At 43.6% G+C, this 27959-nt stretch overlaps 1 protein-coding gene across 3 annotated transcripts; it reads right to left on the reverse strand.

Moving 5' to 3' along the window:
- Positions 1 to 37: 37 nt before the first annotated feature.
- On the reverse strand, positions 38 to 27959 carry calcoco1b (calcium binding and coiled-coil domain 1b). Of its 3 annotated transcripts, none has more exons than XM_079844469.1 (14): positions 27848 to 27959; positions 27003 to 27161; positions 25072 to 25174; positions 21263 to 21471; positions 20444 to 20656; positions 15174 to 15322; positions 14972 to 15041; positions 11537 to 11791; positions 11325 to 11450; positions 9053 to 9115; positions 8879 to 8966; positions 8637 to 8785; positions 7768 to 7851; positions 38 to 1436 (listed from the first exon to the last, which is right to left on the reverse strand). In XM_079844469.1, the coding sequence occupies exons 2-14, from the start codon at positions 27132 to 27134 to the stop codon at positions 1425 to 1427; spliced, it is 1653 nt and encodes a 550-aa protein (XP_079700595.1). In that variant the 5' UTR covers positions 27135 to 27161; positions 27848 to 27959; the 3' UTR covers positions 38 to 1424. The 3 variants fall into 3 exon arrangements, with proteins under 3 accessions (XP_079700595.1, XP_079700596.1, XP_079700594.1); XM_079844470.1 differs by having other exon boundaries at positions 15174 to 15313; positions 27848 to 27956; XM_079844468.1 differs by having other exon boundaries at positions 20432 to 20656; positions 27848 to 27956.

Raw genomic sequence — 27959 nt, forward strand, 5'->3', positions numbered from 1 at the left:
AAACATAAAGGAGAAAGAGATAGATAAAGACAGATATATAGTAATCTTACAAGCTGTATGTGCATATAATGAATGGAAACTGTGCATTTTTATTATAATAATAAGCTGGTAAAATCAAATACATACATGCAGGGTTTCTACAAGAGACTACCAAACTACCAAACTGACCAAAGGTGGGGGTGGTTGAATTTGTATTTTAGCTAATATTTCTATGTGGGCTAATTTTAATGAGATGTTTAAGGCCAGTTCTTTTTAAAAAAAACATTTTCATGCAATTTGCACTAAATTGGTTCATCATTGGTTTACTGGTTAGTATCACTGCTACACTCATGACGTGTTTTCAATAGAATTTGAATTTAAATTAAGCATATATGAACCAATATATGACCCAACCAAATGATTCACTATCTTGCCTTTATAAAAGAAAAAAAACTAAAGGTAGACTAAAAGACTAAAATTATATGCCAAATCTCTTTAATGTCCAAGAGGCATTATAATTCAAATAAATAAATACACAATATACAACAACATACAATAATATATATAATGTTTTTTTTTTGTTTGGTTTTTTTTTTTTTACTGTTTTTTCATTGTCAAGGTCAAACCAACCTTGAGAATGACATATAGGCCTGGTTTCACAGACAGGGCTTAGATTAAACCTGGATTAGGCCTTAGTTCAATTAGAACATCTAAGTAGCTTTTATAAAGGTGCCACGTTAGAAAAAACGTTAGGGAAAAAAAACATTACTGGTTTGCATCTTAAGACAAAACAATGGCACTGACTTAATTTAAGATATGTCAGTGCAAGTTTCTTTCAGTTAAAACAGCTCAAACATGCATTTTAGTCTAGGACAAGCTCGATCCTTGTCTGTGAAACCAGGGGATAGAGTTTAGATCAAGCATGGATAGCATAACAGCTTCACAAACTGAGAAGAGAACAAACAGTGATAAAATCTACAGATAAAGAGTTATTAAAAAAAACTGATCACTTGAACGCACTTGACATTTTCAGGTGATACAGAACAACCAACCCACAACCAGCAAACCTATCTAAATAAAGAGATTACATTCTTAACAGAGAAAAGTAAAATCAAAAGTTGAAAATGTCACCTCAGTTAATTATGCTCTGGGACCATTTTTGGGGATTTCCGCCTGGATTTGGCCGAAGCAAATTTAAAAGCTTCTCATACCCACATACAGTGGTCTAAGAACACAATTTTGGTGTCATTTTAAATTAAGGAAACCCTTTGAAGTTACATAAACCGCAGCTGAAAGTGATAAAAATTTAAGTTTTTTAAAATATGTTATTAAAAGAAAACGTTTGATATTTCACACTGATCAGGAGCACATGATCTTCATGCACTGATGTAAACAAGCTGCACACAGGTTCTTCTTTTCCATCTCTACTTCACCACAAGGGGGCGTCAGTAAGACCACTGTAGGGGAGACAGAGAACACTGTTGTCTGAGGGCGTTTTAACACTTAGTTCGGTTCGTTTAGGCATATATGAACAACAAAATCATGCTCGATCCGCACCAAAACCATATAATAACACACTATATTGCCAAAAGTATTGGGACACCCCTCCAAATCATTGAATTCAGGTGTTCCAATCACTTCCATGGCCAAAGGTGTATAAAATCAAGCACTAGGCATGCAGACGCTTCTACAAACATTTATGAAAGAATGGGTCGCACTCAGGAGCTCAGTGAATTTAAGTGTGGTACCGTGATAGGTTGCCACCTGTGCAATAAGTCCATTCGTGAAATTTCCTCACTACTAAATATCATACGGTCAACTGTTAGTGGTATTATAACAAAATGGAAGCAATTGGTAACAACAGCAACTCAGCCACGAAGTGGTAGGCCACGTAAAATCACAGAGCGGGGTCAGCGATGCACAGTCCGCAGAAGTCGCCTACTTTCAGCGAAGTCAATAGCTACAGACCTCACCTCCAAACTTTGTGGCCTTCAGATTAGCTCAAGAACAGTGCGTAGAGAGCTTCAAGTTTCCATGGCCGAGCAGCTCATCAGCTGTTTAATAATACTTAAATCGATATGTCATCCTCAATAAACCCGTCTCCGGCGTGTTGCTTCCGATCCTTCGAATATTCCGATCTATTATGACCTCTGACCTGTAAAGTTTCCAGAATAATAATCATACGCTGTTTGTTAATTGGCCAGAGGAGAACTGGCACCCCGACTGAGCCTGGTTTCTCCCAAGGTTTATTTTTCTCCATTAGGTCACCTGATGGGGTTTTGGTTTCCTTGCCACTGTTGCCTCTGGCTTGGCGTGCTCAGTTGGGGACACAACATTTTTCTAAATTTTTCAACTAAATATCGGAATAAATCTAATTATTAAACTAAATTAACCATATAAACTAAATTACTGCACTGATTACTGATCTAAAGCCCACACTGTCACTGTATGATAATTGAAATGAACTGATGACATTTTTTCTCCAGAATGGCTAGACGGCTGAATCAAATTATTCTGCATTATTTTCCTGTTTAACACTGTAAAGCTGCTTTGAAACAATCTGTATTGTTAAAACCGCTATATAAATAAAGTTGACTTGACTTAACTCGACTGTTTTGGGGCCCTTTAGAAGTTTTGACATGCTCTGACATTTGTGTTTTTTTCAGTTGCTTATAAACACATTAATGGCAAAAGTGTAATTACACTGTATTCATTACAAACTGGGCAACCATAATATGTGAGCAACATGTATGTACATGCTTGAATTTTTGAGAGAAAAAAATGTATGCATGGTTCCCTTTCGTTCAGTCACTACGACGTACGTTAGTGACTAACGAATGGGGGGTTTCGCTTAGAAGCCAATCATCTTCTTCGTATTCAACAGCGCCCAATGGCAGTGCCAATGCCATGGGCATGCGGAATTTGCATGCGTAACTCCGCCCCACCTCGTGGGTATATAAGGAAGTACGCTGGCAACATCGCATTATGTTTCTGCTTTGGAGCCAAGAGGATCTCTTCACTCCTACAAGCCTGATCTGAGTCTTCGACAGCTTTTCGAGACGAGCAGCTTTCCAGAGGCGTTGGTGTTACGGCGCGTTCCAGTGATCATCATACTGCCTGCCTGCTGATCTGCGCAGTGGTCCGCTAGACAGCTGGTGTGTGGTCCCTGGGCGCTTCGGCGTTCTCTGCGAGGCTTTCCTCTCATAAAAGAGCTTACACGTGACGCGTCCTTTTCAGGATGTCTCGTCCGTGTACTTCTGGGTGTGGTCGGTTGCTTTCCTCCTCTGATGGGCACGAACACTGTCTGGTATGTTTGGGCTTTCAGCATGCTCAGACAGTGTTCGCGGATGAGTCATGTTCTCACTGCGGGAACATGACCATCGCAATGTTGCGGTCAAGACTCCATGACCTTCGTACTGAAGTGAGAGTCCCCTCTACCACACCCCGATCTACTGAGTCCCAGAGGCCTAGTACTTCGGCTGGTGGTCAGGGTGACTTGACGGTTACGGTGTGGAACAAAGCCCCGACGCTCATGCCTCGGGCCACACCCCCGTCTTGCACATTGCAACCCGCGAGCGTTCAGATGCAGATCGCGGGGCCGGCTCCGGCCCCCCCACGCATCTCGTTTGGCGCTCCGGAGGAGGATGCGATGTCGATCACCGCATCACAAGGTGGGCTCGAGTCCTCTGGAGATGATGACTCGGCTGTGCTGCCGCCCTCGGGCGTGCCAGCATTGCCCGAGTCAGATCCAGAGCTGACAGCCATGTTGTCTCGGGCAGCCGCGAGCTTAGGGATCGAGTGGAACCCTCCACCCTGTCCCGAACGCTCAAGGCTCGATGATTGGTTTTTGGGGGCTCGCGCTGACACCCGTCAGTCCTTGCCCTCAATACCTTTCTTTCCCGAGCTGCATGAGGAACTCACGCGGTCCTGGAAGTCCCCGTTGTCTTCCCGTGACCGTTCGGTGACTTCCTCCGCCTTCTCCGTCCTCGATGGGGCGGCAGCTAAAGGGTACACTGGGGTCCCTCCAGTTGAACGTTCTGTTGCGATGCAACTGTGTCCTCAGAGCGCTTCAACCTGGCGTGGTGATCCTAAGCACCCCTCCAAAGCCTGTCGATTCACATCAACCTTGGTGTCGAAATCGCACAGAGCCGCGGGGCAGGCTGCCGCTTCGCTGCATGCCATGGCGATCCTTCAGGTCTACCAGGCCAGGATCCTCAAGGACATGCACGAGGGTGGAGTTGATCCGGGGCTCTTAAATGAGCTGCGTGCCGCCACCGACCTCGCTCTCCGGGCGACGAAGGTGACCGCACGCTCCCTGGGTCAAGTGATGTCCACAAATGTGGTCCAGGAGCGTCACCTGTGGCTGAACCTGGCCGATATGCGGGACACAGAGCGGACCCGGTTCCTCGATGCCCCCATAACCCAGGCCGGCCTCTTCGGCGGGGCGGTTGAGGACTTCGCCCAACAGTTCTCAATCGCCCAGAAGCAGACTGAGGCAATCAAACATGTACTGCCCCGGCGGCCAGCTGCTGCCTCCACCCAGCCGCCGGCACAGTCGCCTCAGTCTGCTCCACGCCGAGGACGCCCTCCTAAGGCTCCCGCCCCTCCCACCCGGTCCAAGCAGCAGCCTTCACCCGGGCCGGGTCGCGGAGGAAGCCGTAGGAAGGCGTCCAAGTCCCCTCAGGCCGCCCCGCGCCCCGCTAAACGCCAGGCCAAGCGGCGCTCCTGAGACGGACGGCTCAGGGATGGGAAATTCTTTCGAGGAGATGGTAGCAGGACCACTCCTTCCCCCGGTGGAGGGCCGGGGGAGAATCCTTTGTTCAGCTGCTGGCCCCCAGGTCAGCAGCACCCTATGTTGGTCAAAGAAAGAATTAACACTCCCATCCCTGAGCCCACAGAGTCCGGTGATGACGGTGCGCGCCACCCACGGGTCCCGCCACTCGCATCCCACTCTGTCGCCAGCCTCCTGGCAGAGCAGACCCCAGTGGAACGTGCGTCCTTCCCTGGTCTCCTCTGTCAGGACGCAGCTGTCAACCGTGCCCCCGCACCGGGACGCCCCACAGCCTCCCATGTCCGGGCCGGTGACGCTGCATCGCTGCAAGCCCACACCGGGTACGTCTGTACACCGTATGACCCCGCTGGTGCAGTTTCTGGATGTCTGGCTTCAGCTTCCAGGGCTGTCCCGCTGGGTCGAGCGGACCGTCAGGCGCGGCTACGCGATTCAGTTCGCGCAGGTTCCTCCCTGCTTCCGGGGAGTCCGTTCCACCATGATCGGGGCCAACGTGGCATGGCTCGTCATGCGAGCGGAGATTGCCACCCTACTGGCGAAGGGTGCGATCGAACCTGTCCCTCCAGCCGAGATGAATTGCGGGTTTTACAGCCCGTACTTCATTGTACCCAAAAAGACCGGTGGGCTACGGCCAATCCTGGACCTGCGCGTCTTGAACCGTTACCTTCACCGGTTTCCGTTCAAGATGTTGACAGCGAAACGCCTTTTCGAATGCGTTCGTCCACACGATTGGTTTGCAGCGATCGACCTGAAGGACGCCTACTTCCATGTCTCCATTTTGCCTCGACACAGACCGTTCCTACGGTTTGCTTTCGAGGGGCGGGCATATCAGTACGCGGTTCTACCATTCGGGCTATCTCTGTCCCCTCGCGTCTTTACGAAGATTGCAGAGGCAGCCCTTGCGCCCCTTCGGCAGCACGGGGTCCGCATCCTGAACTACCTCGACGACTGGCTTATACTGGGTCCCTCTCGAGAGCAGGTTTGCGGACACAGAGATTTGGTGCTCCATCACCTAGCCCGTCTGGGCCTTCGGGTCAACTGGGAGAAGAGCAAACTTTGCCCCGCACAGAGGATCTCTTTTCTCGGTATGGATATGTGCCCAAGGTTCCTACCACTCCGTTCCGAGATCAGGTGGTGAACCTGCAAGCGCTGCCTTTGGAGGAGGCAGACCCAGCCTTGGCATTGCTCTGTCCAGTACGCGCTCTCCGCGCCTACGTAGACATGACGCAGTGTTTCAGGACCTCAGACCAGCTCTTTGTCTGTTATGGTGGAGAGCGGAAGGGAAGCGCTCTCTCAAAGCAGAGGCTGTCTCACTGGATAGTGGACACCATTGTTTTGGCATACCAGCAGCAAGGCCGACCATGTCCCCTTGGTGTGAGGGCACACTCCACCCGGAGTGTGGCCTCCTCTTGGGCTCTAGCGCATGGCGCCTCGCTAACAGACATCTGCAGAGCTGCAGGCTGGGCGACACCCAACACATTCGCCAGATTCTACAATCTCCGAGTGGAGCCAGTGTCCGACTATGTACTCGCCCCTACGGGTGGCCGGTAATGGGCCAGGCTCAGGTGTCTTCGCTTGCTCGCCATTCCACTCCCAGGACTGGATACGTGCGATATTTTCCTCAGGTGAGTTCCCCGAGAGCCCTGAGCTCCTCCAGCACTGCTTACGCCGACATCAGTTCAGTCTGCCCTTTCGAGCCCAGACCCTCATGTCCGGCCAGGTGCTCCGTGTGCATGGTTCCCCTCCGGCGACCCCCACACGAGTATTCCCACCGTAAGCCTCCTCAGTGAGCAGGTGTCTTTCCCTTGGCAAGTCCCTGCCACCCCTAGGGTTAAAAATCCACCTTCGGCTGGTACCCTAGAGATCTTCCATATGCAACCCTCAGCGGGTCATATGTGTATTCTCTAAGTCCTCCCTACGGTAGGCATCTTGGCATTCCCTCACTGGGATATGCTTCCCAGTGTACCTTGGTATTCCTGTGATAAGTGGGAGTCCTACGGCCTTAAGTGGCAGGTCTCACACTTACGCAGGGCACTGGATGACAGTTGAGTGGCGTTGTTGAATAGGATCCCCCATTCGTTAGTCACTAACGTACGTCGTAGTGACTGAACGAAAGGGAACGTCTCGGTTACGTATGTAACCCTCGTTCCCTGAGGAGGGAACGGAGACGTACGTTTCCTTTGCCACGTCAGCTGTGCTGCCTGGAACGCGGAGTTCAGTCTTGGCTCCTGCAGCAGTAACATAATGCGATGTTGCCAGCGTACTTCCTTATATACCCACGAGGTGGGGCGGAGTTACGCATGCAAATTCCGCATGCCCATGGCATTGGCACTGCCATTGGGCGCTGTTGAATACGAAGAAGATGATTGGCTTCTAAGCGAAACCCCCCATTCGTTAGTCACTAACGTACGTCTCCGTTCCCTCCTCAGGGAACGAGGGTTACATACGTAACCGAGACGTTTTTGAGAAAACAAAAAAATATGTTTTAAAATTAAGGCCTCAAAACACTCAATAGATATGTGTTCACAAGACTTTTGACTAATTGGTGTTGTTGCCTAGAGTTTTTGTTTTAAACTGATGTGAGAATCATTGAGCCTACTCATTCACATAAAATAATACACTGATTTAAAATTTGTAAGACACTCTACATGGATGAAACTTAATCAAAACCCAACATGCCTACATGCCACAAGATTCCCAATGACAGCAATCCATTGCTCTGTTAAAGATTTGAAATTTAGTTAATCAATTGCATGGAATTGCAAAACATTCTTGCGTTGAGTAGTAAGAATTTAAGGAGCTGGTGGTGTGAAAAACTGCAACATTAAATTAAATAAGAAATAATTGAGTGAACACATTACAGATGCAAGACATAATTTCCAACACTTAATGTTCATAGGGAACACGGGAACTAATGCTCCTGAAGTATTAAGATGTTAGCAGGCTTGAATTATACAACAGAAAAACTCCAGTTCACTGAATCTGTGCAACATAATCACCTGAAGGCTGTCTTTGTGTTCAGGAAACCGTGAAGCTTTGTCAGCATTGACACTGGAATAAGGCTCCACCTCTAAATCCTCTTGCTTTTGATACAAAAAAAAAAAGGTTAATCACATTTTTTTTATGTATATGTACAGTAGTAGCTGTATAAACTTCCATGATGAAAATGTTATTATTAAGATATCAAACCAAGTAGCATTCATTTAAATTAAAAGTAACAGCATAAAAACACTCGTTTTAATCTAAATATTTCACAAATTCGTTTGGTTTCAAAGTATGAAGCAATAGATTATTCAAAATATACACTTTCTGGTTGTCAGACTTTGTTCAAGGTTCTCCTGCAGAAATACAAGTGGAAACTTGATTTGAACTGACTTGCATCTACGAAAAGTGACCAGGTGGTTTAAAATAAGTGAAAAAGTGGCTCAGAAAAGTTCATTGTAAAACAACAACAACAAAAACTCCAGCCTCAGTTGTTTTCAACTGCCACATGACATTTTGAATCTAATTTAGTGAAATGGAAAAAAAATTAGGTGTGATTTATGTCCAAAATTATTTTAATATTTTGGGGCCACTGTGTGTTTTGAAATTGTGACAAATTATAGTTGTTATACGCCATTACAAAGAAAGCAAATGCAGTAAATAGTTTGAAAAAATTTTGTAATAGATTGACAGTTTTAAGAAATAGATTTGGTTCACTTAATTCACCATTAACTTGTTGGAAGGCTAGTTAATTTTGCAAAGGGAACATCATTTAAATGTAAAATCCCTATTGAGGGCAATACTGTTTGGAAGTCATGCTTCAAATGCTTTAGTTATAAATTGATGTTAAATTCTGTTATTTCATTTTTGTGGTAGGCCTACTTACCATCATATCGTTCTCATTATCCTTTTGGCTTTGCTCTGTTGACCCTTGAGAGCTGAATTGTTCACTGTCAAGCACACTTAAAGACAGCTCGGACTCTTGTGACACTTGTGGTGGCTTTTGTTCAATTGATAGAGAACTATCAATGCAAGCTGCAGAAAATAAGATGATGATTTACTGTAATATCACTAGCACTACATCATTTTATGTCTGCATAAGAGAATAAATGGATCATGTGAACTGACATGTTGGTGTAGCCGCTGCCTCCGCCCATTTAGCATCTGTCTCAGTGTCTAACCTCAGCTCCAGCACATGGATATGATCTAAGAGCTCCTGTTTGTGAATAAAACACTAACCATCAGCAAGCATGACATCAGATAAGATCAGACAAGTCAGACAAAGATTCAGAAAGGTTTGACCTGTTTCTCCAGCTGATGCTGCTCTTGTTCCTTCTGGAGGGCTCTCAGACTGGCTCTGAGTTCCTGTATGTTTTACACACACAATAGAGAAAACGTGGGGTCCCCAAAGCATTGAGAACTTTGTAAGTGTAAAAACAGTTTAATAAGAAGATACTTTATAAAGACAGAACATTACGGGTATACAGACAGGAGCCATCTTGGAAAACAGTCACGACAAGTCGAGCCACGGTTGAATAATCCGCCATCTCTTTAGTGTGTATCCTTTGGAAGCACTAGTCTCTGTTGCGTTCAGTTTTTTTATTTTATTATTTTTATTTTTTAATTTTCTCTGTTGCGTTCAGTGCTTTCTTCCGGAAACAACGGACCATATGAGATTCCAAGTCACAGTTCATCACTTAGCACAGCGTTCGTGGCTCGACTTGTCAAGATTGTTTTCCAAGATGGCTCCTGTCTGTATACGCGTAATGTACTGTCTTTATAAAGTATCTTCTTATTAAATTGTTTGTACACTTACAAAGTTCTCAATGCTTCAGTTTGCATGTAGAGACCCTCATTATGCTACCATGTTAGTGTGAGGCTATTTTGAGCCTTGTTAGTGGTATTAACTAGCGATTTAATTGTACTTATTCTATGCCCCATATACTGGTGTTATAAGCTAATCTGTTTATAGAGATAAAACTCTTTACATTCGATTTTCATGAAAACGCATCCCAGAGAACGATCTACTCTGTAACCATGTGTTAATTACCCCTAGGTTCATTTTTCACTGGAGTTGTCCTTTAACTAATCTCAAACTGTTTGCTACCTGAATTTGCCAAGTACAACATGTTCCTAGATCAACATTCCAAACAACCAGTCAGATTTAAGGGACAAGTTTACAGTTTGTCAAGTTTAGACTTACAATCAGGGTTTTGTGCTTCTACATCAGCGTTATTTATTTATAATTTCCCTCTGATTTTTGGAATAACTTATGGGTAGGGTTAGGTTTAGAGGTGGGAATAGGGTTTGGACAGGAATGTTGTTCCCGGATCTACATAATATGTTGACCCAGTAACGCGTCTAACTCAGCAGCGACATCTCTTCCCTTTTCTGATGACGTGTTTATTAGCGCAAGGACAGAGCAACCTGTCACTCGCATGAGATCCACCAATAGCAAACAACAACCATTAAACCAGCCAATCAATTCTCCATTGAAAGAATCAAGTTCGCCCTACATTTGTTCTTGTTCCAGAGCCATTTCATTCGTATATATACAAAGATCAGGCAAAACATTATGACCTAATATTGTGTTGTCTCCCCTTTTGCTGCCAAAAACAGCCCTGAGCCGTCGAGGCATAGACCCCTGAATGTGTGCTGTGTTATCTGGCGCCAAGATGTTAGCAGAAGATCCTTTAAGACCTGTAAGTTGTGAGGTGGGGCCTCCATGGATCAGATTTGTTTGTTCAGCGCATCCCACAGATGCTCGATTGGATTGAGATGAGGGATTTGGAGGCCAAGTCAACACCTCAAACTCGTTGTTGTGCTCCTCAAACCATTCCTGAACCATTTTTGCTTTGTGGCAGGACGCATTATCCTGCTGAAAGAGCAACAGCCACCAGAGAATACCGTTTCCATGAAAGGGTGTAATGGTCTGCAACACTGCAACAATCAGTGGTATGTGTCAAAGTAACATCCGCATGGATGGCAGAACCCAAGGTTTCCTAGCAGAACATTGCCCAAAGCATCACACTGCCTCCGTCGGCTTGCCTTCTTCCCATAGTGCATCCTGGTGCCATGTAAACGATGCACATGCCCCACAAGAGCTGCATTTTTGGAGATGCTCTGACCCAGTCCTCTAGCCATCACATTTTTGCCCTTGTCAAACTCGCTCAAATCCTTACGCTTGCCCATTTTTCCTGCTTCTAGCACATCAACTTTGAGGACAAAATTTTCACTTGCTGGCTAATATATCCCACCCACTAACAGGTATCGAGATGGAGATAATCAGTGTTATTCACTTCACCTGTCATAATGTTATGCCTGATCGGTGTACATCACAATAGGGAAGAAAAGATGACAACGACTTTTGTAAACATATACATGTGCAATTTATAGTGGTTCTTCCGATCTATTTTGGTCGACTTATTTACAGGTTTTTTTAAAGCAACTCTTGCCTAATACTGGTGTTAGTCCAAGACCAGTAACCTGACCCACATATGTGCTGGGTAAACAGAAGGCGCTGAATGAGGTGAAAATTTAATTATAGGCCATGAGTGTGTCATGGAATATTTACCCGGTTACAATCCTTCTCGTTTCCCAGCTCCACTTCCAGTTTCTCTCGCTCCGTTCTCTCTTCCTGGAGCCACTCTTCCTTCTTCTGAAGCTCACGGCTCAGTTTCTGGACACGATCCTTATCCAACTTTATCAAGAGCACAAAGATTTTGAGTCACACGCTTACTAGTAGTGTTATGGCTGAACTGATAAAAGTGGTAGTAATGTAGTAACCTCTGCACTTTGTCTCAGAGCTTCTCTTTCCTGGCCCCAGGTGGCTTGCCCCTCACGCAGCGCCAGGTTAGCCTGGGACAGTTGTAAATTCATCTGTGCAGACTGCAGTCTGACCTGATGCAGCTCTGCATGGCTGTGACTCTGCATGGAGCCCAATTCACTCAGGTCCCTGCGGAGGGCGTCAGTGCTGCGCTCACTGGCCTCCAAACGCTCCTGCAGGGTCCGCAGCTCCGCATGCGCCTGCTCATTCTCAATCTGCCGGGGAAAAATTAATTCTCAAACTCATAATGCCGTTTTACAGCATCAGTCCGGGACATTAAGAAGTCCATGTATAAAGAAGCATTCTTTGAAAGAATTTTTTTTTTTTGTTCAAAAATAACAACATTTTAGTAAATGGACTGCATTTATAAAGCGCTTTACATATTGCCTCACATTCACCCAATCACACACCGATGGCGGTGTCAGCCATGCAAGGCGCCATCCAGCTCGTCGGGAGCAGCTGGGGTTAGGTGTCTTGCTCATGGACACCTCGACACTTGGTCAGGTGGAACCGGGGATTGAACCACCAACCTTCCAGTTTGTAGACAACCTACATGGACCACTGAGCCACACCAATAGTACATCAATACATCCTCATTCCTTCTTCCAAAATGTGTTTTCATGATGGAAGGTTTTGGGAGGAAATTGCATACGTACGTCACTCGCCTGTGCATCATGTCTCGTCATCAGTGTTGGGGGAAAGTTACTTTGAAAAGTAATGCATTACAATATTGCGTTACTCCCTTAAAAAGTAAATAATTGCATTACTTAGTTACTTGCGTTGTTACTTTTGCATTACTTTTTCTTTTTCTCAGTTTTTTGTAACAAAAATGTTCTATTTTTGGGCAAATGTAAAGACCCTTTAACACCAAAATTTAAATAATGAGGCTGAAGAAAATGTAAATTCACGCGTGTACAGTAAAGGGCGCAGCCCCAAAAAAACTTTCAGCTGTGCTGCCATTCATGGATTGCAGAAGAATAGGCCAGAGGAGAAGAAAGTTTAACACTTAATTCACCAATAAAAACAAAAATCTAAAGTCATTTTTACGTATGGTTTAACTGAATCATTGAAGGTCAGCAGCAAGTACATTGGTCATTAAAGTAAGATTAAATGCATAAAAAATATTTGTTTTTATTTAACATATTTAATTATTGGAGGTTTGTGTAATATTCTGATTTTGCATTTCACTGATTTTATTTATTTTGAGGAATACTGAGCCTGTTTTTTGTGTAAGTGAGATTAGTAAATGCATATTCACATTACTCTAGAGCTACAATACACATTGTGTTCACACACAAAGCCTCTGCACTTACCGGTACTAATGATTTCTCTCAACATGAGGACAGGAGAGCAGTCAGTCAATAAATGGGAAAACAAACTAACTTGCGTTACTTCTTTGAAAAGTAACTCAGATATTTGGGAGTGGGTGTGGGAGGTCAAAGGTTAGTTGTCACAACAAGCGAGAACATGGAGCCACTAAATCTCCAGCCTCAGGGGAATCACCTGTTTTAATCAAACGCTGAGTAGAGGAGAGTCTGCTGGCCAAAAGAGAAGGCGACAGAGCTCGTAATAAAACAAGAATCAACATTAGCTTGGCTTTTCGAGAACTGAAGGATATTTACGATATGTTGTAAAAGTGACGTGGAGCTGATGGTGTTTTTATTACTCAACAGGTGAGCAAGATGTTTTATTGAACAGATAAATTGTCATATGTAACTCTCTAACAGAGTTCACTGTTAAGCATTATCTATGTTGAACGGCCGCTTCAATATGGTTGTTGTTGCGCTGTGCTGGAGTTTTTTTTCAAGGAAGCACCATGTCTATTAATGGGCAAATAGGGTACATGGTGCACCTTTAAAAAACAACTAATTAATTATTCGTAATTATTTCACAGAATGCTAAAAAATAATGCAATGTAGAATGTAAACAGTTACAACATTCGAATGTTGAATTTCTTACTCGTTTCTTAATTGATAAACTTTACACAGTTATTGAACTGACTTGAGCTGAATAATTTTCAGTAATATTATTGATTTGACTGCACTGAAACTATTGGATGAGAAGTTAACACTTTATAATACGGGTACAGCTAGCCTGACAAGCCAGACCCACATCAAGATGTCGGGTCTGGGAACTCACCATTGGCTGGGCTCAATCCGAGGGGCGGGATAAACGGTTGTCTTTCAAATTCCCTCTGCACGCAACAGGATAGCGCTACAACCAACCAGAGCACCGAAGAAGGTGAAGCGGAGCTAGTTGATAGATTAAACTTTCGCCTATCCGGTCTGTAAAACTCCGAACACATATTCCTTTCTTAAGAATGACTTCAGTGCCGTTCTTTGTTCTTTTCTCAAAGAAAAGCTTAACTCCAAGTCTTCCAGAGTTGCGGCCAAAGCCGATTTGAAAGACCGCTGTTCGCCAGCTTCTTTGTTTAGAAGTAGCACTCGGAACTCTGCCGCCATTATGTTAAGCCCGCCCACCGACTCTATAAACGATGTGATTGGCCTGACCAGAGTTTGGTTTTTCCAGCTCGCACACCAACTGAGAGTTGCTAGACTAGTAATATGCATTAATTCATGCATAACTAATACACAGATAATCATGAGTTAATGTATGACTCATGAAGAACTAAACCATTTATTAATGATTACTGCATCTGCAACTAATGAACATTCTATATGATTAATAGATTAAGCAATATATTATTTGCGATTAATTAAATATTACATCATGTATCAATTCCCTAATAACATATTATATTAACTAATATGTAAATGAATGCATTCATTACCACAATGCATTTCAACTTCCAGTTGTCTACTTTAATTAATAATTAGCTAATGATTTGCAAAGGTATCATTATGTTATGACTTTACTTCTTGAGGCACATGACTATTAACCTGTTAACCTGCACCCCCACTTGGGGGCTCACAGCTGAAAACGACCTACCTCTATTAAAACAATTATAGCTCCTGAGAACAGTGTGCTACAGGCACAATTAACTAATTAAGTAATTTGCCATTGTGGTTATGGCTTTTGATCCATAATCATTAATAACTGGTTTAGATCTTCATGAGTTATACATTAACTCATGATAATCTGTGCATTAGTTAAGCATGAATTAATGCATAGTGCACCCGTGTTGTAAGGTTTTATCATTTCATTTGTTTCATAAACTGAACTGAATCAAAACTGAAATGGCTTAAGATGAATAATGACACAACTGTCTTTTTTTAGAGCTGCTTTAGATAGTTAAATTCATTAGAATTTGATTCTGTTCCCATCATTTATTGGGTTGTTTTCCTCTTTATTACTGTGAAGCTGCTTTGAGACAATCTGCATTGTATAACGCTATATAAATGAAGGCGACTTAACAGAATTTCAATATAATTCACCTGCAAATCTTTCTTCTCCTTTTCTTCATCTCGCCTTTGTGTGGTCATCTTTTTAACTCTCTCCTTCATTCTGCAGAGGAAAATGGAAGGAAAATCTTAATGTGGTTTCTTTTCCTTAACAGCTATTTGACTTATTGAAATGAACAGACTAAAAATAAAGAATAATTTGCGATTGTTAAGACTGGCATGAGTCCCAATTCACCTGTCCAGCTCGGCCTCTATGTCCTGTTTCTGTTGAGTTAGAGTGGCAGCATCCAGTTCAAGGTCTTTGATTCGCTGATGGTTTTCAGCTCTCTCTGCTAGGAGTCCACTAAGTTCAGCAGACATGTTGTCATGGGTGCTCTGCACATCCTGATGGTAAAGATACCTGAATTTATGGTTTCAAATACAGTAGGTCTCTGTGTTTTTGTTTTTACTTTTCTGATTACAAATATGAGTTGGTCAAGAGACATGCCCCCAAAAATTGTTTGGGTAACACTTTACAATAAGGCTCCATAACTATAGTTAACCATATTAGTTGAAAATTTATTCTAAAGCATTTATTAATCTTAGATGATGTTATAGTGTCAGTTCACCCAAAATTTTTAATTCTGTCATTAATTCCTCACCCTCATATCATTCCAAACTTGTAAGACATTCATTCATCTTTAGAACACAAATGATTTTCAATAAAATCTGAGAGCTTTCTGTCCGTCCATTGACAACTACGCAACTGACACTTTATTTACGAAATATTAGTAAATAATATTTATATATATATAATATTTATATATAGCTCGAGGCTCGCGGTTTTTGAGAAGGAGTCATCCTTTTTCCCCCGTCGCGCTCCCGAGGCCGCGCAGGCCTCTCTTGGATCCGCGACCTGGATTTTCGTCTTTGCCCACCGCCGTGCACTCGCTTCATCGCGAACGACGACCCCCACAGCAAGTGTGTTAAACGTTTGGGGTTTTCACACGCGCGCGAGGCGGCTGAGGGGTTTTCAAAATGGTAATTTTGTGTTAATCTCCTTCTCAAAACCCTCCGCTCGAGGCTCGCGGTTTTTGTGAAGGAGTCATCCGTTTTTCCCTGTCGCGCTCCCGAGACCGCGCAGGCCTCTCTTGGATCCGCGACCTGGGGTTCGGATATATAGCTCGAGGAGTGGAGTGCCAGCAGACGGGCCTCGCCCTTTCTCTCCCTCTCTCCCCCGAGCACGTGCGCGGGACTCCGCCCGTCGAGTTTTTCACACGACTATTTGTTTCCCAACCCGGAGGCACGCAACGCAGTTTCCTTCGGACTGGATGATGATGTCGTGTTTACCGCAGTGTCCGACTCTGAGGATTTCGGGCCTTCCTGTAATGACGACGCTCTAGCCTAGCGGCCAGGAAGCGTGGCGTTCAGCGACATGCGCGGAGCTCGTCGACGTACTTTCGCTCGCTACGGTTTGACACCGGAAGCAGTTAAGGAGCTGCGCTAAGCCGCGGATTTGGCTTTGAGCCACGAAGCACAGCTCGCGCCATAGGATGTTCAATGGCGGGCATGGTGGCGACAGAGCGCCACCTGTGGCTCAACCTAAAACACGGAAATCCGTGATAGAAAAAGGTTTTCCTACTGGACGCTCCGATTTCGCAGTCTGGGTTGTTTGGGGAGGCGGTCAACACTGTGGTTGAGAAGTAAAAAAATAAATAAATAAAAAGCTAAATCTCAATCTGCTGCTTTTTAAGCAATGCCTAGGAGAGCGAATGATTCTCCTAGCCCCTCCCCCTCTCAGAGAACGCTCTTCTTATAGAAGGGAGTTTACCAGTTGGAGGAACGACCAAAGCCATCCCCACCCACCACGGTCTGGGGAGCTTGTGGTCGCCTGTTTCCCCGCCAACGTCCTCACAGACGCATCGACCCAAAGCGGCCCAGCAAACGTTCTGCTCCGGCCACTTAGAGTCGCTCCTGACCCTCCGGTCAGAAAAAGGAGAGCTTCAGCACATGTCCGAAGCTGGGTCAGACCGCGCAAGCGTCTCTGCCCGCCTCTCACCAGCTCTCCTTATCCGGCTCTGTTACTTTCGTTTCTCCCCTCACGTTTGATTGGCTCACCATCCGCCGCTTGTTCAGACGGAGACACATTCGGTCTTCTCCGGGAAACAGAGCGACCCAGTCTTCCCACTCTGGCTGTGACATCTTCCACTCCGCGCCAGGACGCCACGTGCTCCCCTTCGTGGATGGCGACGCCTACCTTAGAGGTTTAGCTCGACACCCATCTCAGGTATGTCCACCGCACCTCAACACCCCACTCCCTGTGTCACATTTCTCTCATGAGTGGAAGCTTCTGCCAGGGATATCAACCTGGGTCCTCCGCACAATTCAGTACGATTACACACCCCAGTTTTGTCGCAACCCCCCCTCGCTTCGACGGGGTCATTCAAACTGTAGTAAACAGCGCCTCAGAGGCTTCTGTGCTACAACAAGAACTTATTTCTCCTCAAGGGGGCGATAGAGGAGGTTACATTAGCAGAAGAGAAATGTGGCTTCTTCAGCCGCTATTTCCTGGTTCCGAAGAAAGACGGCAGATTGCTTCCCATTTTGGACCTTCGTCGTCTGAACTTCGCCCTCTACAGAGGGAAGTTCAAGATGCTAACACTCTATTTTGTCACAGATACATTTGGAGGACTGGTTCGTTACGATAGACCTGAAAGATGCATACTTCCATATTCAGGTCGTCAGACGACACTGGAAGTTTCTCAGATTTGCCTTCGAGGGGAGGGCTTAGCAATACAAAGTCCTTCCCTTCGGCCTCGCCCTGGCACCGAGGATATTCACGAAGTGTATGGATGCTGCTCTGGCCCCGCTGAGGCTCCAGGGCATCCGTATTCTCAATTACCTGGATGATTGGCTCATTCTGGCCCACTCCAGGAAGTTGGTGACTCACCACAGAGATGTCGTTCTTCAGCACGTTCAGTCTCTTGGTTTGAGAGTGAACACCGATAGGAGTGTTCTCACCCCAACTCAGCAGACCACCTTCTTAGGAGTTCATCTGGATTCCGTTCCAATGCAGGCCCGCTTGGCCCCTGCTCGGTTTTCCAGTATTGTAACACGTTTGGCCCGCTTCAGGCTCGGCCATCATGTTTTCTGTGAGTACATGTCGCAGGCTCCTGAATCTCATGGCCGCAACTTCCCCGGTGCTCCCCTGGGACTGCTCCACATGAGACCCTTCCTTTGGTGGATGAAACGCTCAAGGGCTCGGTCAACAGGATCGGCCCTTCGCCTATTGAAGGTGTCACGCGGCTGCTTCCGTGCCCTATCAGTATGGCGGGACCCTATCTTTCTTCGGAAGAGGGTCAGTATGGGGGCTGTTTTCCGTTGCCAAATGGTCACGACGGACACCTCTCTAACCGGCTGGGGTGCGGTATTCAAGGGCAGACCGGCATGCGGGGTCTGGAAAGGGGAAGCTCTCTCTTGGCACATAAACTGCCTAGAGATGAGAGCTGTGTCCCTGGCCCTTCTTTCTCCCCTCCCTCATGGGACATCATGTCATTGTCAGGACGGACAACATGGCGGTGGTGTCTCATGTGAATCGCCAAGGGGGATAATGGTCACGCACCCTGGACAGGCATGCGCGCCGTCTCCTCCTGTGGTCTCAGGACAAACTTCTGTCCCTGAGAGCAGTCCATGTACCCGGAGTCTTGAACCTCGCAGCGGTTTACCTGGTCGAGGGAGAAGCTCAGGTCGGGAGAATGGATGCTGAACCCTCAAACTGTATCTCAGATTTGGGAGGTGTTCGGAAAAGCGGAGGTGGACCTTTTTGCCTCGAAGGAGTCGTCCCAGTGCCTACTCTGGTTCTCTCTGAGTTCCCCAGCCTCATTGGGGATAGATGCGTTCGCGCATCCACGGCCCAATCTGAAACTCTATGCGTTCCCGCCCATCATCTGATTCCGGCAGTTCTTTGCAGGGTGAGAGAGAGTGGAGTCAGCCTCCTGCTCTATTCCTCCAAGTGGAGGGTCTTTTGAGTCATGGTGCTCTTCCCATGTGGTGGACCCAGTTAACTGCCTGGTGGGTCCAGTTCTGGAGTTCCTGGAAGAAAAGTTTGCCGCTGAAGCAGCGGCTACCACCCTTCGGGTCTATGTTGCAGCTGTCATGGCCTGTAGGGAGTCGGGCGAAGTCCCTCTAGGCAAACATAGACTGATTTCATCTTTCATGCGAGGGGTTAGGCGCCTGAGACCAGCACGCTCCCCATGTATTTTCTCTTGGGACCTCTCCGTGGTCCTTGAAGGGCTAACATTGGCTCCATTTGAGCCCTTGGAGTCAGCTCCTGAGCGAATTCTGACTCTCAAGGTTACTCTTTTGTTAGCACTGTCCTCTTGGAAATGAGTGGGCGATCTACAGGCCCTCTTTGTTAACGGGTCCTGTATGGATTTTGCTCCTGGCCTAGTCAGGGTTACTTTAAGACCTAGGCCGGGTTATGTGCCCAAAGTTTTGTTCATGAAAAATCATTTCGCTCTCAGGTTATCATTCTTCACTCCTTTCACCCCCCCTCCTTTTGACTCGGAGGAAGACAAGAAACTTCATTTGCTCTGCCCAGTTCGAGCGCTGAAGTGTTATGTTGACCGTTCCGACAGGTGGAGGAAATCTAACCAGCTGTTGGTGTGCTTCGGTGCTGGCCGTTGCGGGCTTGCCGCTTCGAAGCAAAGGGTTTCCCATTGGGTGACAGAGGCTATTTCCTTAGCTTATGAGGTGCGTGGTTTACCTTCACCTCTTGATATTAGAGCGCATTCTACCAGAGGTGTGGCTTCCTCTCAAGCACTTTTTAGAGGGGCTCTTTTGGAAGATATTTGTGTGGCGGCAGGTTGGTCCTCTCCGCACACTTTTGTGAGATTCTATAGTTTGGATCTCGACATGGCTCCGGGTTCGCATGTCCTGTCTGCTTAACCTAGTCATGCAGGTTATCTGGTGTTCTTTGAGCCAGATACGGCAGCACTTTAGCTTGGCGTGTTTGGTATATCGTTCCCATTACGTCATTAAAGTGACGCAGCGTCGAGTGAACCTATGAAAGAGAACGTCTCAGGTTACTTGCGTAACCTATGTTCTCTGAGTAGGGAACGAGGCGCTGCATACGCTGCCAAGCTCCTTGCGCTGCCGACAGGCCTTCCTTTTCGGCAGAGAAATCTGAGGAGCAGATGGCGCGCGCGCTAATATAGGGGACTACGTCAAGTGGGGCGACGTGCGCGCCATCAGCCAATCAATTGGCGTGATTCTATAAGGGCTTCAGACAATCGGCACACCCAGAGGGCGTCCCATTACGTCATTAAATTGACGCAGCGTCTTGTTCCCTACTCAGAGAACATAGGTTACGCAAGTAACCTGAGACGTTTTTTTTATTAAATAATGTTAACAGAGATTAATAAATATTGTAACAAATGCATTGCTCATTGTTAGTTCAGTTTAGTGAATGCATTAACCACCATTAACTAATGGAACCTTATTATGAAGTGTTACCTTTGATTGTACCTTTTGTTTTTGCTCCAGTTCCTCAAATTCTTCAGTGCTTTGCCTCAGGTTGTCTTTTAGCTCATCAATCTGACTCCTCATTTCATTCCGTACTCTTTCAAACTCATCTCTGTCCGTCCTCCATCTCTCCCTTTCTCTCTCCACCTCAACATCTGCAGCCTCGAACCTCTTATGCAACTCATGTAAATCATGCTGACATCCTTCTAAGAGACTCTGTGGAAATACAAATAAATAAAAGAAGAAGAGAATAAGTAGTATGGCAAAAACAGTGACCTAAAAAGTTTTTGGGAAAGTTACACTTTAGTATCCACACACAAAGTCTGAATGTCATTTCTAGATAACAGAGAATATATCATTAAGTGATACCAGAGCTAACTAGCTTTTTTCACCTATTTTGAACCAACTGGTTTCAAAACTTTGTTTGGGAAGCTGCCACAGAATAAAAATAAAAAAGGTCATTGCAAATCTGACTTTTTTCTCGCAATTGCAAGTTTACATCTCGCAATTATGACTTTTTTTCTCAGAATTGCGTGATATAAAGTCAGAATTGGGAGTTTATATCTCACCAATTCTGACTTTATAACTCACAATTGCCTGAGAAAAAACAGTCATAATTGCGAAATGCAAACACAATTGTGAGAGTCGCAATTATCTTTTAAAATCTTTTATTCTATGGCGGAAATTTTATATTTTGTCATATGATGCAATGACAGAATTTTTTTAAATCTTAGGTGTCCAAATTTTAATTGGGGTGTTTGAAAAGCTGTGTTATTACAGTCAAATATGTTCTCTGATCTCTTGTGTTGAACGAAGACCCACCTGCAGGATCAGCGCCTTTGGCACCACCAGAAGCAGGTCATCTCCCTCCTCCTCTTCCTCGCCGTTTTTCTCCTGCTCTAGTGTAACCAGTTCATCCAGAGGTCTTGGAGAACAGAAAGTAAACGGAGAACTGACCGCACTTATCTCGCCATGTTCATCCACATACACAAACTGATACGCCTCCCCACTGGGTTTTGGTAGATAAGATGCTGAAAGATGGCAGGAAAAATAGAATAAAGATCAGAAAACTCCTAAAACAAAAAAAAAACATGATAGACATAAACAGGTACAGCCTTTTAAACAGATCAGAGACAATTATTTGATGCTCACGTGCCCACTGTTTGCGCTTTCGGCGGTGGACAGGGGTCAGCATGGGCACCCTGACTGGTCTGTGGCAATGCAGCCCCATACGCAACAAACAGTGATGCACTGTGTATTCTGACACCTTTCTATCAGAACCAGCATTAACTTCTTGATCAATTTGAGCTACAGTAGCTCGCCTGTTTTATTGGACCACATGGGCCAACCTTCACTCCCCACGTGCATCACTCCCCACCCTTGTCAAACTCGCTCAAATCCTTATGCTTGCCCATTTTTCCTGCTTCTAACACATCAACTTTGAGGACAAAATTTTCACTTGCTGCCTAATATATCCCACCCACTAACAGATGCTGTGATGAAGGGATAATCAGTGTTATTCACTTTACCTGCCATAATGTTATGCCTAATTGGTGTATAATCACTTGAGATATGTACAATCATCTATCCAGTTTCCTGATGTAATCATGTTATTTTATTTTATTTTGCATATTTTCAAAATACTGTATTAATAAAAACTCTCTGAATGGATGTTTTAGCTTTACTTAAAGCTGCAGTCCGTAAGTTTTGCCTCTGTGTCGCCATCTCTGTTTAAAACCTGCAATTGCAGTTACTTGCGGAGTGATCATCTGTACGTGAGTTGTGCATCAGCCCCTCAGCGCGGATGAATCTAAAGTTTTGAGGAGTAACCGCACCGGTGTGGATACTGTACTTCAGAATCACAGATTCTAGGTCTTGGAGTATAACCAAAATAAAAATGTTCACCGGAAAAAGTAATCTGAAAATGTAAGTAACATGTCTGTCACTTTTGGGAATAAAACATTATAATAAATCACGCTATCAACTGTGATTTAACGATCACTCGTATAACATCAAACCGTGCAAATTATTATTATTGTTATACTTTGTTCTCAAATTGTTAATGTTAACAGCATTAGCATTGCGTGACTAAGTGTATTTAGTGTGTATTGGCGTTACCTGTAGATTTCATTTTCTAAACAGTCTAATCTTTTGCTTTTGACTGCGGGTGAATCTCCAGTTGTCACTGATGATTGTCATTTGGGCCTTTCTGGATTAAGCTACGTCCGCCATCAAAATGAGAAGTTTAATTATTGCAGCTGCTTGAGAAAAGGCTATAAATGATCCGCTGCAGAACATGTGACCCAGTCCTCACATGCGATTCTACTAGCCGGACTCTTTCTTTGTATACAGACGTGCCGTAATGACGCAAAGACATGCTTGAATTTCCGGCGGAAATCAACCATAGCACTCTAATTATATAACACATTATTACAAACTTACCGTTGTGAATGGGGCAAGGTGGGGAGATAGTTTTGAATACTGGCTTGTTGTGTACCTGCTCAAAAATTGATTTTGGATTATTTTTAACCAAACAAAGTTACAGACTGCAGCTTTAATCAAGATCACATGTACGCTTCACAACCTAACGCTTTTTGACTTTCTCAGTTTGTGTCTATCCACTTGGGGTTCAGAGTATTTATTTTTTCCCACGTTAATTTCACACGTCTAGCACAATTATGTGGTTTTGTTTCATTAATACAGTGTATACTTTTTTCTTGATTTACCCCGAAAGAATGGAAGTGAAATGTGACAACATGCCCCATAGGTGGGGTACATTATAACATGACCATAAGACAGCTTAAAATGTTACCTGATATAATAAAAAAAGTATCCAAGACAAACTAAAATATTTTGTCAATAAAATACAATTATTAACTTTTTAAATAAAAGAATGGCATTTTTAATCATTAAATATACTCATTTTTGAGTTTGACAACAAACACATCGCTAAATACAGCTATACAACATACACTCTAAAGAATGCTGGGTTAAAAACAACCCAAAAACAACAGCAATTGGGTTGTTTTAACCCAGTGGTTGGGTTGTTTTAACAGCGCTGAGTTTAAAATGACCCATTCACTGGGTTAAAACAACCCAATTTCTAGAGTGTAGTTAAAACCATAATAATAATCAATAATTTCTGAACAGTCTTTATTCACCTCTCTCATTGTTTCTCAAATTATTAAATATAGAATATAATGTCATAGTTCTAATAGGGGCTCATTGTAACACAGTGTGACAACATGCCCCACCTGAGGAACTGGGATTTAACCCCGGCTCGTGTCTTCTGCTGATATAAGATTAAAATAATATCAGATTTGTCTTATTTTAAATAAACACAAAAAAAAACAGAGATGATGAATAAACTTAAGTAAGAAATGTACTTTTGCTATGGTTAAATAAATGTCCAGTGATATCTTCTAAAGACTTTTTAATTTTGGCGCAATTTTTTCTCTATATAGTGTTGATATGGCAACTAGTAAATACACTAAGTTTCGTCATCCTGGCATGTGTGGAAAGTGTTAAACCATGTGTGTTACAACTAACCCCGCGTTAGGTTGTGCCCCGCTCTCCCCTATATCATGTCCGGTATCTATGATTTTCTATTTTAATTTCTTGAATGATCATGAACATTATATGTTGATACCTATGCAGCATATTAGCATTCTACGGATTTTAAATAGTTTCTCCATCAACACCAAATCAAATTACGTATGCAAAACAAAGGATCGTAAAGTTTCCCTCCAAAGGAACAACTCCTTATTGGCTCACTCGCCTCTCACTCGTGACATCTTCATGCTTTTAAAGATCACAAGATCAGGCTCCCTTTTTCCCCTTGGCTGATTCTGAGAAATTGAAGATGAGCTAGAAGTCTTCTAAGGAACCCTAAGTTTGTGCCAGCCTTGTCTTTCCATTCACCAATGAACCTCAGGGTCTCTCATCAAGACAACTTCTGCGAAGATCAACTGGAGCCTCAACAAATTGCATCAGGACAGTTTTGTTCAAATGGGTGAGGCATGCAAGTATCCAACTTGGTTGATAAATTAAATATCCCTTCCCATTTTAATTAAGTGTGTTAAAACTAAGAAGCTGATGGTTTGCTCAAGGATGTTGATCTGCTAAATTTTAGACAATGCTACAACTTTCAGCTCGCTTTCCATTGCTAAACATGCATGTATGTTAGAGTAGTCTATATTTAGTCTAGTTAATAAAGTCTTGTTTTTGTGGTTCATGCTCATATTTTGGCTACATGCTCTCAGTACTGTACAGTAAGAAAGTTATTTCCCATACCCTGGAAATTAGCATTTAGTTGATTGTGGTGTTAAGTTTATTCTTACAGCTGATCTAAATATTTATAATAGTTATAAAGAATCATTCATATTTCCCTTTGGGCTAACTTGCTACAGCCTTAAAGATGTCAGGCACTTGCAATAGTGTTGCAATAGTTATAAAGTATCAGATGGAAACTTGAGTGGTCTTGTTCTACCAAGAACTGCAGTTGTTATTTCACTTGCTGTTTCTGCTGGTGTAAGGCATGTGACAGCATGCATGACCTGCAAATGTATCAGATAGGCTACAAACAAACAAACATAATGAAATAATATATCATATATCAAATGTAAACATACAGTAAAAGCCCACACTGCAGTTTGCATCTGTTCCCGCTTGGTACCCTTCTGGTGCTAGAGCCCAAGCAAAAGTGTAGTAATCTTTCACTGTCAGCCATCCCACCTGTGAAACAAGACGAGTTATTTAAAAAATATATGCTTTGCACCCTTTCCACACATTCGCTGCGTCCCAAGCATCCTTTGAAGACCGAATGCACAACAGAAACACGACGAAGGCTGTCCCAATTCGAAGGCTCCTTTGAATGCGGCTTTTTCTCTCAAAAAAGGCCGCATTCAAAGGAGCCTTTGAATTGGGACATTACATTTTTAAATGGAAGTGTTATGCTTCGACTTACCTGAACTTTAAAGCTGTTCAAATGTTGACTTATAGCTTACTAAGATGCTTTTTTATAGATAGATTATACTTTTTGGTATGTACATAAATGGACCAAAGTGAACATATTTAGACAGGTTGCACTCTTAAAAAACTCTTGGGTTATTTTTTCTACCCAAATCCTGGGTTGAGCCTTTTGGGTCATTTTTTGGGGGTTAATCATTTAGTGTTTCTGGTAGTGTTTGTGTTACCCAGATCCTGGGTCAGACACATCAACCCAGAGTTTGTAGTTTTTGTGTTACCCAGATCCTGGGTCAGACGTAGCAACCCAGTGTTTGTAGTTTTTGTGTCACCTAGATCCTGGGTCAGACGTAACAACCCAGAGTTTGGGTAGTTTTTGTGTTACCCAGATCCTGGATCAGACGTAACAACCCAGGGGTTGAGTTATTTATCGTGGGCTTTTTGCGTCCTCTTCAGAGAGCAGTGCAGCTCCGTCAAATTGGTTGTATATGTTCAGTAAAATACAGGTTTGTGTATATTTTTTTGTATCTATAAATTTGTTTTTGTGCTGTATATTGTTTAATTTTATGCAAAGCAACATACAGGGGCGCGATGTGAGTCACCGAAATGAGTGTTGCGCCGGTATTTTCACTTGCTGGAAAACCCTGATGCCTTGCCCTTGCATAATTTTTTTTTTATGATTTTATTCACAGAAAAGTTCAAATATGTTCTCAGAATTGCTTATGGACAGGTTATGGAGTCAGTCACCGCATAAATCAGCTACGAGAGAAACGCAGGGCGGTGGTCTGAAGTTAGAAGTTCCCCCGCTGAAGACGACACAAGCTCCGGCACGAGATCCAGCACCGCTGCAGTGGAAATGGGACAACTGCTCGAACACTTTTTACTTCTAGTAAAACGAGCTTAAATGTAGGCAGTAAAAATATAAAAAATATGCTATACTGTAAAACATGACAGAAAATAAAGGAATTATCATGCAAGCCAGTGGATGTGTGGAGTATTTAAAAAAAAAGTTTTGAGGATTTAAAGCTGCAGTCCGTAACTTTTTCCGCTCTAGCGGTTAATAAACAGAACTGCATGCGTCTTGCGGAAGAACATTGCAGCCGGAGCTACTTCTCTCTGTTTATGTCAATGGCGAGTCACACAGGGACTGTGCTCCTCCGTAGCGGTTCCTACCAGTCTGGTCTGAAATAGTCCCAAAATAAACACTTATTATAAGTGTACCATAATGATTCAGGGTAAGACAAAAACACGGTTTGGAAAATGGATTCATGTTGTACATTCTCATTATATAATTTTTGTAAATCTTGAACAGAAAAAAGTTATGGACAGCAGCTTTAAATTAATCCGTGAACATTAATTCTTGTATAAAGTTAAAAAAAAATGTGTTCATGTCCTATATTTTTAACCCAAATTGGGTTGTGATCTCAGAGGCTGATTATAACTAAAATACTCAAATAAAATCCAGTACAAACATTACTGTCGCAATAGCAAGAGCAATCCTTTGTAGGCTAGACCCCACTTAACAACCCCATTTAACAACGAAGGATGCAGGATTGGGAAACAGCTATTGTGTTCTGTACTAAACACTGTGCTTTACCTTAAATAGACCTATCCAGTCATGACTGCCCCAGCTGTGTTGACTGCTTATAGTGTAGCGACACTCCACCCTCGTCTCTGAGAAATAGTTCTCTGCAACATCTCTGAATTTCACAGTTCTGTTTTCCTCCATAGTTATAAATCAGGTCAGATGTTTGCGCTGGCAATGAAAGCAAACAAAAACAAAAACCTTGAAAACTTGCTTTGCAACATTACTGAACATTTTCAGTCCTTTGAAATAACTCAAGTGGCTGGAAATGTGAGTCATTTGTGTAGTTAGCTATATTTAGGGCCTTTCCATTAAACTACAAACTACAGGAATGCTTGACACCGCAGATGACTATATTAGATTTCCATGTGTTGTGAAACGGCGTGAGAGATGGGGTGACAGCGTTCTTTCTGTGAATGTTTACACAGCAGAAGTAGCAGTTCAATCAAATAGACTGTAATCATTCTCATTTCATATCTTCAACATTTCTAATCTTTTCATTTAATCATTGTATATGTAAAAACAACCATTGGGGCACTTTTGTAAAAATCCATTACAGTTTTCAAATTTAAAGTCTTGCTGAGAGAGCTTTTCAATAAGTAAACTGCCACTTCACACATTAATTTACATCTATGCATTTGGTAGACAGTTTCTCACAAAGTGAGAATCAAGCCATACATTTTTATCACTATGTGTGCTGCCCAGGAATTAAACCCATGACCTTTGGTTTGGATGCACTACCAGTTCAACTACAGGAAAATGGGCATTCAAATGAACAACAATACTATGAGGAAATTCCGCTTTTTAAAATGTCAAAGGAACACCATGTCTAAAACAACAGTAAATTTGACTCTTACCTTAATACAAAGATAGGTTTATTGCAGAATCAGATCACCTGAGACCTTTCATGTCCTTGTGTACGAGTGCCTATGATCTTGATGAGACTTAAACTGACAGTGTGAGTGCAAC

This window comes from Gobio gobio (assembly GCF_949357685.1).
Source record: "Gobio gobio genome assembly, chromosome: 19".
Classification (NCBI taxonomy): Eukaryota; Metazoa; Chordata; class Actinopteri; order Cypriniformes; family Gobionidae; genus Gobio; species Gobio gobio.